Below are 13,114 nucleotides of genomic sequence, written 5' to 3' on the forward strand. Positions count from 1 at the left end.
CCTGGTGGCGCAAGGGGTTAAGAAGCAACCTATGATACTATCTGCAGCTACTGCAGCACAAGTTCGATCCCCGGCCCGCCAGGGAGCAACCCACATGGCACAGCAGACCTCTCCTGACTCGCCTGCTGCTCCCCTCAGCAGTGTATTTCAGTCAATCCACCTGTTCTGTTCCCCACTCTGTCTCTGGTGAATCCTCTTACCCCCCACACCTCTGGCCTGTACCCCAGCTCTTGTACACATAAATAAATAAATCTTTTTAAAAAAGAATTTCCTAAAAGACATTAAAAAAAAAAAAAGAAAAGAAATAAATTTCAAGGCCTCCCCTGGTGGCACAGCGGTTGAGCGCTGGGCTGCGAAGCTGCCCACAGCCTCTGCAGCGCTGGTTCGATCCCCAGCTTCTCCCCGGCCACCGGAGGAGGGTCCCACATGGAGCGCAGACCTCTCCTGCCGCCCGCTGCTCCCCTCAGCAGTGTACTTCGGTCCTTCTGCCTGCTCTGCTCCCCGCTCTGGCTCTGGTGAATTCTCTCACCCTCCCACACTTCTGACTGTACCCAGTGCTTGTATAAATAAATAAATAATCTTTTTAATAAATAAATAAATAAATTTCATTGGAGATCCTTTGTGTCAAGGGAGAAATATTCTAACCACAAAAAAAGAAAGGATGGTCTGGTTTCCATACTTCTTAATATCCTTGCAGATCATCCACTCGATCTCAGGAAGGGGTGTCCCTTCGGCTGTGCACCTCACCGTCTGTCCCCCGGTAGAGCCATGGTGGTCATCGACCAAGTCCAGAATAGATGAGGGAACTGCAAGAGGTGGAAGGAAATGGGAAGTGAATGATTCAAGTCCCACAACCTCTGGGAATGACCACATGGAATATGAGTTCTGAGTTTGTCCTGGTGACCTGTGACTCTGAACCTGGTTGTTTATTTAGTGACACCCCAGTGTGGACAGACCCACCTGGTGAAGAGCAATTCCACAGTGTTACCATTTTAGGATCTCTGCCCTGTGGAACGAGGGGAGTGTAAAGACCCTGTGGTTATTTGACTTGAAAGGCAAGGTGGCTCTTGAAATTATATTATAGCTTGGGATCCAACTAAGGGATTTAGCTAAAGCAAAGTCTAAAGCAACACTTATCAAAGTGCACCTGTGGGATATTATTAGTTTTTAATCTGGGATCGAGTAAGAGATATGCTCATTCTTCTCACAGATTTACTGTGAGGGTCAAATGAGCTCACCTAAGACAGCACATGGCACATGGTAGGAACTCAATGAATAGGTGATGAATGGATATAGGCTGGGACACTCCATTCGGATAAGGGCCACTGTGCAATACCTACAGGAGAAGCTAAGCAAAAATACCAAAACTCTCTGGAACAATCCATGGCCCTCTGGACCAAAAAGCATTACTTCACTCTTCACAGAATTAGAAGGTGCCAGATTGAGAAGCAGGTGCTAGGAAGCTGTTGGAGCCTGGGAATTCCCAGACTGTTCCAGAAGAGCCTAGAAACTCCCAGAATTATGTGAATTCATAAATCTAACAAAGCTATCTCTGTAAGTGACATCTCCAGTCCCTGCTTCACCCTAAAGTGCTGCTTTACCTTCCGAGACCTGGAAGTAAAGTGCCAGGCTCTCCTTGGGAAACAAGTGTTCACTGAGTAGCATTATCTTTTTCCTGCCCTTACATACCTTGAGTTAAGAGTTCAAAAGTATAGCTTTTCACATCATCTTCATTTTGAACTACAATAGTATAATGGCCACTGTCTTCCTCCTTAGCTCGGATCAGCTTTAATTTGCTTCGATACCTTGAAAGAAAAAGACTTTGGTATAGCAAGTAGTAGTCAAATTCTAATCATCTCAGCAATTACCATCTGCAATTTAAATTTTGTTTTTGTGAAAACCAAAAACATCTTTTTATGTTGTCACTTTTCAGGGATTCTAGATACACTTTCCACATGTTGAAGGTCTGGGTTGTAGGCACTTAATTCTCAAACAGAAAGCCGTTTAAACATTCTGAGATGAGCAACCACTTGTGTGGTTCCAACTGCAACCATCTGGTAAAGCCTGACTTCTGAGCAGGAATAGACACACCACACTAACTTTCCCTTTTATAAGCTATTGATTTGTATCTTTTTTTAAAAAAATACCTGCTTCCCCTAAATAGCCATTATTTAGATGGTTCAACAACGGAAACCACTGGGAAAAAGAACGAGCATGCTCTGTAAGTGCTGATATGGACAGATTGCTGGGATATAACTTGCTTGTATTTGCTTAAAGAGGCACTAGAAGGTTTTGTAAGAACTTAATGAAACTAACAAAAGTATTTCCCCATGGATGTAAGAAGAGGACTGGGCAGATGGGGACCGGAATGGAGTGAGGCATCTTACAATGCACCATCTTTATGTTTAAATGTTTTTAAAGTTCCAGATTCCATAACCTGAATAGTTATATTTGTAGAAACTATATTTTCTACTTTATTTTTTTTTAATTGCTGTATTTCTTCATACTTTTTTAAAAACACCCTTGTTTATTTTTTCACAATATAAGATGTCTCCCCTCAGGTGCAGTCACCATAGTTTTCCCACCACAAAAGAGCCCACTGTCCTCCAGCACACTCTACCATGCTCTCCTCATACTTTATTAAAAGGAATTTCTCCTAAAAGTTTTCTTATATATGACATCAGAAACATTTGACTGGGATTTATTTGAAGTTTGCTGGGTCTCTTCTTTGAATCAATGTTTTATTAAATTGTTTTTGTTTTCTCTTGTCAAAGCAACAAAAACCCATTTGACAGCCAGGCACACTTGTGTCCATCAATAAAGTAGGTATCCATCTGACTGTCTTTCTTTACGGGACATCACAAAGTGGAAAAGCAACTGGAGCACAGGATCACTGGCCACGGAGTGAGCAGACCTTGGACATTATTGAAATTCCCTGTGCCTCAGTTTCCTCGCGTGTAACATGGGATAATTGTATGCATAGCATAAAGTCATTTCAAGAATTAGTTCAATGAAATGAATTGGATCGATGAAATGTGTGCAAGTATTTTGAAGGCTTACAAGTACTCTGAAATGTAAAATTTTCTGGCATTTTGGGGAGCATGCTTGGCTGGTTTTTCCTTTGCTGCCCCCTCCTGGACAGGCTTCAGGACCACATTTCCTTAGAGTCCCCTCAGGCTCGCCAGGCTGCTGATAGCCAAATGATCTTCTGTCCTTCATTTTGTACACACGTTCAGCCAAGAAAGCCAATGGAGTTCTACGTTCCAGGAAGCCAAATGCCCCATCTGTCATGTTCATCCTTCTGTTCTCCAGCCCATCCATAATGGCAGGAAGAGTATGTGTTGGAGGAACTCTTGAGTCAGGCAGCTTCCCTGAGCCACTCAGTTGGTGAGTTTATTCCTGTCAGCTCTATTGATGGTGCCTCAGAAGCCTTTGCAGATTGCCCGTGCAAGTGTTGGCTGTGCCAGGCTACCCCGCTCCTCTCCAACCTCACAGCCTAGTGGATGGCTCACCATGACCACCTCTTCACATATCTTCATTTTACATCATCTGAATGCCTTCCAGATTCAGTGTCCCCTTCTTTTTCCATCACTGTTCTACAGCAGAGGTTGCACAATCTCACTGTCTCAAACACTGCTTCTCAATTACATATGGGATGTAATAGGAAAAGAAGAAAGCAAATCCTGGGGCTAAGTAATCTGATGAGAGAGGTTCTATTCTCCTCTGCCCAGAAAGCTGGAAATACACCACTGAATTTTGTCCCTTGGTACAGGACTGGATTAGCTGGGGCCTTTGAGATGTGCCTTCTGCTCTTGGATTCCAGTTTAGAGCTTAAAAATATGCAACAGACTTCAAAATATCATCTGACCCAATTCCTTGCCTGGAAGGACACAAGATATTATTAACCCTGGATTTTGATGAGGAAACAGGCTGACAGGTGACCCAAAACCCTACCACTAGTTAAGAGGCGAGTGTAGTCTTCTGTTCTCTTCAGAGAGCAGTCATCCAAACCACTCACTGTACGCTTCCTACTAACCAAAGTTATCCAGGCTCTCTTATTTCCTGTGTAGGCTGTGACTAGGGCAAATGTGTTCCAAATTAAGTTGATGATGTTTTATTTCATGTAAATTTATGTGATGATTGCCTTGCAACATGAATAACCATAACTGTCTACTTGCAGTATGCATAATGGACATCAAAGAATATATTCAATCCAAGTGGGTCCAACTTTATGGTCTTCCCTCCACCCCATGTGAGATGTAGGTACCTGTCTTTCATTGGGGCATAGAGCTCCTCAGTTCTTTCTTCTCTTATTATTAATTACTTACCAGTCTACCATCTCCACATTGCAATATTATCATTAAAGGTAATCCTAATTCAGATCGCTGCATTTTTCTAAATCGACTCTAGATTTGAGTTGTGTGACACAGCACCTCGGACTATCACACATCAAAGGAAAGGGATACTTGGGCAGGGTGCTGCTTTACCTTATTTCCTGAATCTTTTCTACGTCAGTGGTGATCTCGGTGAGGTTCTCGATCAGAGTCAGATTGTCCTTCAACCAGGATATCCGGGGAGGAGGGTAGGCCTGCACATCTACCACAAAGTGCTTGACTTCATGCAGGTTGACAGTTTCCAACTGACTGAAGTTAGGTTCGATTTCAATGAACCCTTTCTCTGTACAGGGGAGAGTTTCCATTAAATAGTGATCAGCGCAAGAAGCTCCCGAGTAGCATGGGTGATGACATTTTAGAAAGCAGAATGTACCATGGACAGAAATGGTGACCTTCTTCATCTCTTTCACCTCCTTGGTGGCCTGGCGGGCAGCACATTCATAATCTCCACTATCTTTCACCGTGGCATCGGGGACCTTCAGAGTATACACCAATGTGATGGACGGGACTTTGATTTCCTCCAGCTTTGTGATGCCTTTGCCTTTCTACAGCAGAATGGGAGGAAAACCCACTTTTAAAAAGTCAGCTCCTAAGAGTGAACCCTCGTGTAAACTGTGGACTGTGACCGATGCGTGCACAAGTAGGTTCAAAGATTCTTTCAAATGTAGCGCTCTGGGGTAATGTGGAAAGTTGATAATGTGGAAGGTTGTGCTTGTGTGGCGACAGGGGGCATATGGAAAATCAACATACATTCCACGCAAATTCGCTGTGAACTTAAAACTACTCTAAAAAATTTAGTCTAGTTTAAAAAAATATTTTAAGCTAACCTCCTTACAAAATCATGTTTGAAAAGGGTACTTAATGGCACAATAAGGTATTGGTGTTATACTACAGAAAAATAATATAACAGAGTATTATTTAAAGTATAATGCCCAAATATCAAAATAAATTAAAAAAAAACAAAAAATTAAGCTATAATACCAATTAATTATGAAACATTTATCTATGTATAAAAAAGACTTATTTCCCTAGGATACTAATAGTGATACCCTGGGAAGGGCTTTTCCTTTTCAACTATAATTTATAAAGTTTCAACAACAAAACCTGCATTACTTTTCTCATCAGATAAAAAAATTTGTTTTATAAAACAGTATTTTCACTACTAATATGCATTTTTGGGTCAAATAGCACATACCTTGGTTTGGGAAAAAATGTCTATCTCTAATAAATGAAAATATTTCTATTTTGAGAAGTATGAACATAAAAATAAAGTAGTTTCATATTTCAGACAACATGTATTCATATGGGACCGTAAGCGAGGCTTACAAGGCAATATGTGGACATGCCCAACTTGCAATTTGATGCCCTGAAGGGAAAGGGAGAGTGGCAGCAAGAGCATGGAACAGGAGAGGAAATGCCCAAATGCCAAAGCAGGGAGCAGAAATTTGCAAGTCAGGAGTGAAGGGACAAATATATATTTATATGGGATTTTTGTGCTCCATGAAGCCGCCGTGCTCAGCATGGCTAGTCATTTCTGCAGTGGGCTGTCATAGCCCTTTACACTCACTCCTCTTACACATTTACCATGAGCATTAGGATGGATGAGACAATGCGTGTATATCCCCAATGGCAAGAGATGGCACAGGCACCTCTTTCTTTATTCTCTCTACACTCCTCTCTTGCCCCCTTCTTCTGTGCATGGACCAGCTTCTACCAGAGTGCTTGGATTTAGCAAATCTTCCTGAATAATTAAAGCTATGCCTGTTCACTGAAGGCGAGCCATGCAAACAAATATGGAGCAGATAGGAGGCAGAAACTTGTGCCCTGAGTAGCAACAAAGTAGAAATGCAAGGGGAACAGGCAATCCACATTATCAAACACTTCCAAACCCAAAGGTATGGCAGTCAAGGAAATGAGAATGAATGACTATCTCAGCAACTAGCAAACTTGAAAATCCTATTTTTTTCTTTTCTAATATTGTTTGTTATAGCCATAGAGCCTTCGTATTTCTGAAAGAAAAGAAACACCCTGTGAAAGAGAAGGTACAGTGTACAGCCTTTGTGCAATCTGAAATCTTGGTCCAGCTTTTGTCAACTCAAACTCCCCTACCTCTCAAAGAACCATAGAGTCATCTATCAAAACAAATGGGTCTTAAAACCTGCTAATTGCCCATTGCAGAGATGAGGTGCTCAATGACCAGCTCCATCAGGAGCAGGTCTTTATCAAGGATAGGTCTTTGAAGTCCAGCTGTGCCCCACTCTGCCACCAGGAGCCTTGAGGATACCTACCACTTCTCCAGGGTAAGTCCACTGAAGGTCCACCACCTCATTGTTAAAGACTGCACAGGTGACCTCAACTGTTTCCCCTGACTTATAGACAGTTTTAAGAGCTTCCATTTTCAGATCAAGGTTTGATGTTGCTATTAAGAAGAAAAGAACAAACACAGGGGCTTAAATATCCATAGTATAGTTAGGATCTTCATATGGTTTGGATTTTTTTTAAGGAAATTCTGAAAAATAATTTGCAAAGCACTTTGATCAAGACAAACATCTGAAAATCTCAGAAGCCTTGATACTGGGTTGGCATACATAATTTGGCTTATAGTTAATAACCCAAAATAACATATTTGTGCGTGGGTGTACACAAATACATATGCTATACACATTAAATAATAATGGTAAGAATAAATTGCAATTAAATGAGAACGCCACATTCCTGAGCATCCAGGCTAATCGTGGTGGTGCTCTTCTGTGATCTCTGATGGGTATTTTCATTTAATCAGACAACCTTTCCTGACCAGCTCTCCTGTGGACACTTTGCTGCCATCCCATCACTTACCATTTTTACCCCTTTTCTTCCCTCAGTTTTTCTTGACTCACTCTGCTCCCCAGTTATTCTCAGTACTTTTCTAGAACCAAGTACAGTGCCTGACCTAAAATAACCTTCCTAAGGACCCAGGGGCATGTTCACCTGCTGCCAGACCCATGTGCAAGTGCTCAATAACATTGACCCCAAGGTTTCCCAGGCACCTAAACCATTCACATCAAAGGGATGAAGTCTACAACCACCAACTTTTCTCAAAATCAAAATAACTTTTCTTAAGTTGCAAAAATTAATTTGGGCATCCAACCCCCTACAGGAATGTGTTTGTTTGAAGGCTCCTGTGGTCAGGAATGTGAGAAAAACTGTAAGAAGCTTATGCAAGAAAAGAATTCCTTACAGTATTTTAAATTCAACTAATGAAACATGAAATCTTACAGGAATAAGAAAGATTTTGCCTCTAGTTATATGAAGTTGAACATTATCACAGCCACAGGGGCCAGTCTAACAAACACTGTATGGTGAAAGTGGCCTCCTACATCCCCAAATCAGAATTCAAGATCTCCATCATCAGAGAATATGTATAATTGTTTCTTTAATTCTACATGCATCTGATTATTTTGTCTGTAACTCCGACTCTAAGAAGGACCAAGAGGGTACCAATACCTTTTAAAGCGTAAACATTGAACGCGATGGTCTTGAACTTCCTCCCTTTGACAGTGGCCTCACAGGTATAGGACCCAACGGTAAATGTGCCATTAAAGCCCTGTCTGCTGTCGTAGGAGGCGGAGGCCTGCACCTCTCCGTCGCTGTTGAGCAAGGTGACCGGAGTCTCGGGGTCAGTCGTGCGACAAGGTATGATGGCAGAGTCATCGTCCTCCACGATGACTAAATAATCTGTCATTCCTAGAGGGACGAAGGCTATATCTGGGTCTGTCATTTAAAAAAGAAAGAAAACCAAATTTCATATTAATTCCTCTTTTATGACTCTCTGCAGAAAAATTACCCCACCAGCATTAATCTTTATATTAAGTGTGAATTTTACCTTCACACATGTACCCTGAAGCTTCATCCCATAGACATTAGTCATCTTAACAGAGAGAAGGTGATTTTAAAGTATGAACCAGGCCAAACTGCATATAGCTTAATAAAAAATACTGATGTTAAATAAGAACATTAGCCAGGAATCATAAATGTAAACAAAATGTAAACAACTACCTAAAACAAAACAAAAAAAAAATGGATAATAAACTGCTCAAAACAAGAGAAAAGTCCTAATTTTTAAAATCATGAGTTGCAATAGGTAACTTACCTATTAAAAAAGTCTCTTGAAAAATAAAAGAAATTTATTAATTTAAAAATTTGAGACTTTCCTTTTTAAAAGACAAGCTACTTAAGCCATGATGGCAAGAAGTACTATAGTGATTCAAGCATCAGTTTCAGAAAGAGCCCTTTTATCTCTGTAACTGCAAATAAAAAGATCCCAAACTGTCTGACCACAGTGATATTTGTGCTGGGGGAAAGAGGAATGAGAAGAACTTTTAGATAATTTTAAGGGAATCAAAACTCCAGGACTTATGTACCATCCATTCGTGGCAGGTCAGAGGTTACCTCCAAATTTAGAGAAATATAAGTGTAGCATTTATGTGTGAATGAAGTGGGAAGTGGCAGACTAAATACTACCGCTTTTTGCAACAATTTTTCTTATTATGAGGAAGGAAAGTTCCCATAGATTAAAGCATAGTGAAAGAAGTAAAAAGGGTTTAGATCCACTCGGATGCCCGTGATTACAGAGCAGGAAGAGATGCCAATTTTAAGAACATAAAAAAGCAAAAAAGGTAGGAAGATATACCTCAGAAACCTCCTTGGCTTTACTTCTGCCTAAGCAATAAGTATAGCAAGAGTTGTAAATGGTTTAAATGGTGTTTATTTATTTGTACTTGAGCCATAGCCCCTTTCAATTCCTCCACCTACATGCCAACACTTGATTTTGTGTTTAGAATTCCAAATTCTTGAAGTCTTTTAGCAAAGATTCCAATAAAGCTGCAAATTAATTTCAGTCTGGTATCCACAACACATGAGCTAGGACCTCCTTTATGATGTAAGTCTTACTTATAAGTATGCAGAGTTTAAATAATGTCATGGTCTTCTTAACAACTGTCTTTGGTAGAATTCAATAATATATACAGATATAACATAGGTAGGTATAGGAAGAGTTATACAGATATATGCATGGACAGATAGACACATAGGTACAATGATATAGCTACAAAGACAGATATAGGTGTAGGTACAGATACAGATATAGATACAGATCTAGGTACAGATACACAGGTGTAGATATACACATCGGGAGAGCTGACACTGACATAGCACAGATGTAGACACAGATGATGTAAGTGATAAAGATAATCACCAAGGAGCACACAGGGAATGCTAGGCGGGTAGTAGACCAAATGCATCTCAAGCTCATGGCTCAATAAGGATGGTGGCTGAAAGAAAGCCCCATGCACTCCCCTGGCTATAGGGGGCATAAATGTCCAAGGCTGGGCTCTGAAGTCCATCACAACCCAAGGCCTCATCCTTCAGGGAAGCTTCCAACAGATGACAATGTGCAAATGGAGCACTCCTGGACCTTCCTTATACAGAGGTCTAGGACTCATCTACGGCGCCTTCCTTCCCCCTGTTACTCTCTGTCACTTACCATGAGAGTAAGGGCTCTACAGGATCCCTCTCCACCTGCCCTCATAGGCTCTCCCCTCATATCACCCTTTCATGCTAAGCTCATCTTACTCTTAATTGACATCTACCTTCTCCAAGGACAAGAGACAACACCATTAGTATGGAAATTGCCCCTAAATTTTAATTAAAAGGAAAGAACCATCCCTTGCACTTCATCAAGAGTAAATATATGCATTATTGAATCTGAAGCACAGTATGGTCATTTGGAAGCTATTATCATGCACTATCAGCAGTGCCAAGATCAGGCCCACCTGATTGATGTTTGTGACCCCTGACACTCAGTACAGTCCCCCCACACACAATAAGTATCTGTTGAACTTGAGTGAACTGAATAGAATTGAGTGTACTTCCAATGTTTTGCACAATGCCCATAAAGGATCTACCATAATAAAAATGGTTTTCAAAATGTAACAAGATTCAACACCTTAGCAGTGATTTCTTGATGACATTACAACTGATCTTTATTTAACCTTGTGCGTTTTCCTGTATGTGTAAAACTTTTCTCCAATAAATATTTATTATCTTACAATTAAAAAAAACACTTTCATGCGTTAACAGTGAACAGGTTATTTTCATTCAAATATAAGAACACATAAGCCCCGAGAATGAAAACCAAACGTTCATCCGAGAAGGACAGGACGACGCGAGGCCGGCCCGGGGGGCCTGTGGCTCACCTGGCACGTAGATATAGATGCTTCTGCCTTCAATCTCGCTTTCCTCTGCCTGCGTGTGGTTGTAATAGCAAGTGTACAGTCCCGTGTGGGCCGCCGAGGCGCCGACCACCTCCAACACTGTCACAAAAAGGCCACTGTTGTTTTCTTCATTTCTGATTTCCACATTGGGGTTCTCTTCTTCAGACATGGGGTACTGCCAGCTCACTTCACTCTCCCCAAAGCATCTCAGAGAAAAGGATGAATTCAGCTGCACAACCTTTTCATTTTCGTTTGGAAGGATAGAGGGGAATGAAAGCTGGCAGAGGATTAGGCTCGGTCCTGTAAAAGGAAACACGCTCTGAATAGGAGGCAGCCAGAAAGGACTGTCTCACCCAGAGAATTGAGAGAAGCGACAGTAGCAGCTCAGATCAACAATGACCATTTCTACGCAAAAATCCGTTAGCCTGGATGCCCATGAAAGGCCCTCCATTGTAATAGCCGCCGCATCTGCTGAGAGCAGCAAATGCTCCAAAGACCTCAAAAGCCCCCAGCCCCCCTAGATCCACCCTCCCAAACACTCCAATGGAGAGAGGGCGTCTGATTCCAATTCCATATTTTAGACTCTTATCTGTGACCATAAAATATCGCAAGAGGCATAGGCTCAGGCACATATGCGTTCACATGGGTGCACATTCCCCGCAGAGTCTTCCTTCAGTAAGAAACGGGAAGAAAACAGAGGCAGGGAGGCTGGCAGAACAAAGCACAAAGCGGATTTATGCTCAAGAATTGTGCATCTCGCATTTCTCATACAATCTGGCATGCCTTCCTTCTAATGGTTTCCTGAAGCCAAAGCCGAGGGGAGGTGGGGTTTAATAAAAAATAAATAACAAGTAAGTCCTGGGAGTGAAAACTTTAAGTTCATCTTAGAACCTAAAATTTCAGTCTAGTTTCCCTGTCTAAAACCCTGATAGAAGAGACATTGTGTATTATATCTCTAATTATCAATGAATGGTCTCTAATCTCCCTTGGATCCCAATGTGGGAACCCCAACCAACTTCAATATGCACCCACCATGAGTCCTGCAGTTTCTTAAGATGGGGGATATAAGTACATCTGGGTCACCATTGCCCTGTGGATGGGTGCATCCTGACACGTTTAGAACTACTAAATCACTGCCCTCACTTACTTCTATTTTATCCAGGTGGAACAAGACCTAAGACACTCTCAGACTACTTAACTCCTCAGACTAGCAAAACAATGGCTTCCTGGTGAACATCAACAATGCATTGAGTATCTGGATGAAAACTAAGAAAGTCCAATAAATAGTTCAACAAATGGCCCCAATGGCATCCTCCTGGTAGAAAGGAATTAGTAAGATTCCCCAAGAGTCAAATAATAGATCAATTCAATTCTAAGGGAGACAGTGGCTCTGAGACTTTCCAGCAATTTAAATATCTTCTACTTAAGATGGGTATGACTGAAGGCACATATAATTTGCTGGGCAAATTTTCCATTATGTATCTTCTTTGAACAGTCTTAATTTCTCTGATCCACCTCTGTTAGAAATACATATTGCAGGAGAAGGAAGAGAATGGTGGACACATTTACACTCTTATTCCTCACATTTCAATGCTAGGATTAAACCTACACACTAAAAGGGGGGAGGCATTCTTTTTGAATTGGAATTAGTGTCATCCAGCAAAGGGAACAGAAGGGCTTGTGATCATTCTGGACAACACAATTTTCTACTTCGATTCACTCTTTTGGACTGTGTGTGCCTTAAGCAAAGAACTTAGACAACCAGGCTTCCCCCTAGGACAGTGAGCGCAGAGACACCCAGGATCCATACCTGTGAGGAGACAGCCTAGGACCAGGAATGCCCAATGGGAAGTCCCCATAGTTGTGGAAAACTGAAAAGACAAAAATCAAACAGAAACTGTGTTAGTCAACATGACAACCTATGAGGTTGGTACTTCTTATGCTTTGCAGTGTGGAAAATGTTAGTAGCATCATTTCAGTCAAAAATGTCTCAGATTAAATTCACGATTAAAACAGTAAAATGCCTATGGAATATTACACAGCTGTGAAGAAAAATGAAGTAGTGGCATTTGCCACCTATGTTGAGTGAAATCAGCCAAAAAGCACAAGATAGATATTGGATGGTTTCAATCATCTGTGGAATATAAATACCAAAAAATATTACACACAAACAATAGAGAAAATAAAAATTTAAATTCAGAAAAACAAGAAGATAAAGCTTACCAGAGAGAATGCAGGGAAAGGTGGAGGGGATGGGAGAGGGAGGCAGATGGCACATAGGCACAGGTGGTTTGGTAGAGGCAAGAAAAAAATTTAAAAATTAAATAAAATAAATAAGCAGACAGGCATCTTAGAGTTTTGTTTTTATTTTTAAGATTTTCATTTATTTTGTTTTTTTCTGCTTGTCCTTCCCAAGTTCTGTCTGCTTAAGTTCTCAACTGCTTGATTTCCTACAACAAATCTGGG

The 13,114-nt window shown here is 41.1% G+C and overlaps 1 protein-coding gene across 1 annotated transcript in view; it reads right to left on the reverse strand.

Annotated features, from left to right (window-relative positions):
- The window catches only part of PDGFRA (platelet derived growth factor receptor alpha), a gene marked incomplete at both ends in the record, with an annotated part of 29,776 nt that extends 17,269 nt beyond the window's left edge, over window positions 1-12,507 (reverse strand). The window contains 8 exons of the mRNA XM_084233840.1: window positions 680-806; window positions 1,690-1,805; window positions 4,488-4,677; window positions 4,768-4,939; window positions 6,683-6,813; window positions 7,881-8,147; window positions 10,631-10,948; window positions 12,459-12,507. Of these exons, the coding sequence (XP_084089966.1) occupies window positions 680-806; window positions 1,690-1,805; window positions 4,488-4,677; window positions 4,768-4,939; window positions 6,683-6,813; window positions 7,881-8,147; window positions 10,631-10,948; window positions 12,459-12,507 (1,370 nt within the window). The remainder of the gene's footprint in view (window positions 1-679; window positions 807-1,689; window positions 1,806-4,487; window positions 4,678-4,767; window positions 4,940-6,682; window positions 6,814-7,880; window positions 8,148-10,630; window positions 10,949-12,458) is intronic.
- Window positions 12,508-13,114: the final 607 nt, after the last annotated feature.

Source organism: Talpa europaea (genome assembly GCF_964194135.1).
Source record: "Talpa europaea genome assembly, chromosome: 5".
NCBI lineage: Eukaryota > Metazoa > Chordata > Mammalia > Eulipotyphla > Talpidae > Talpa > Talpa europaea.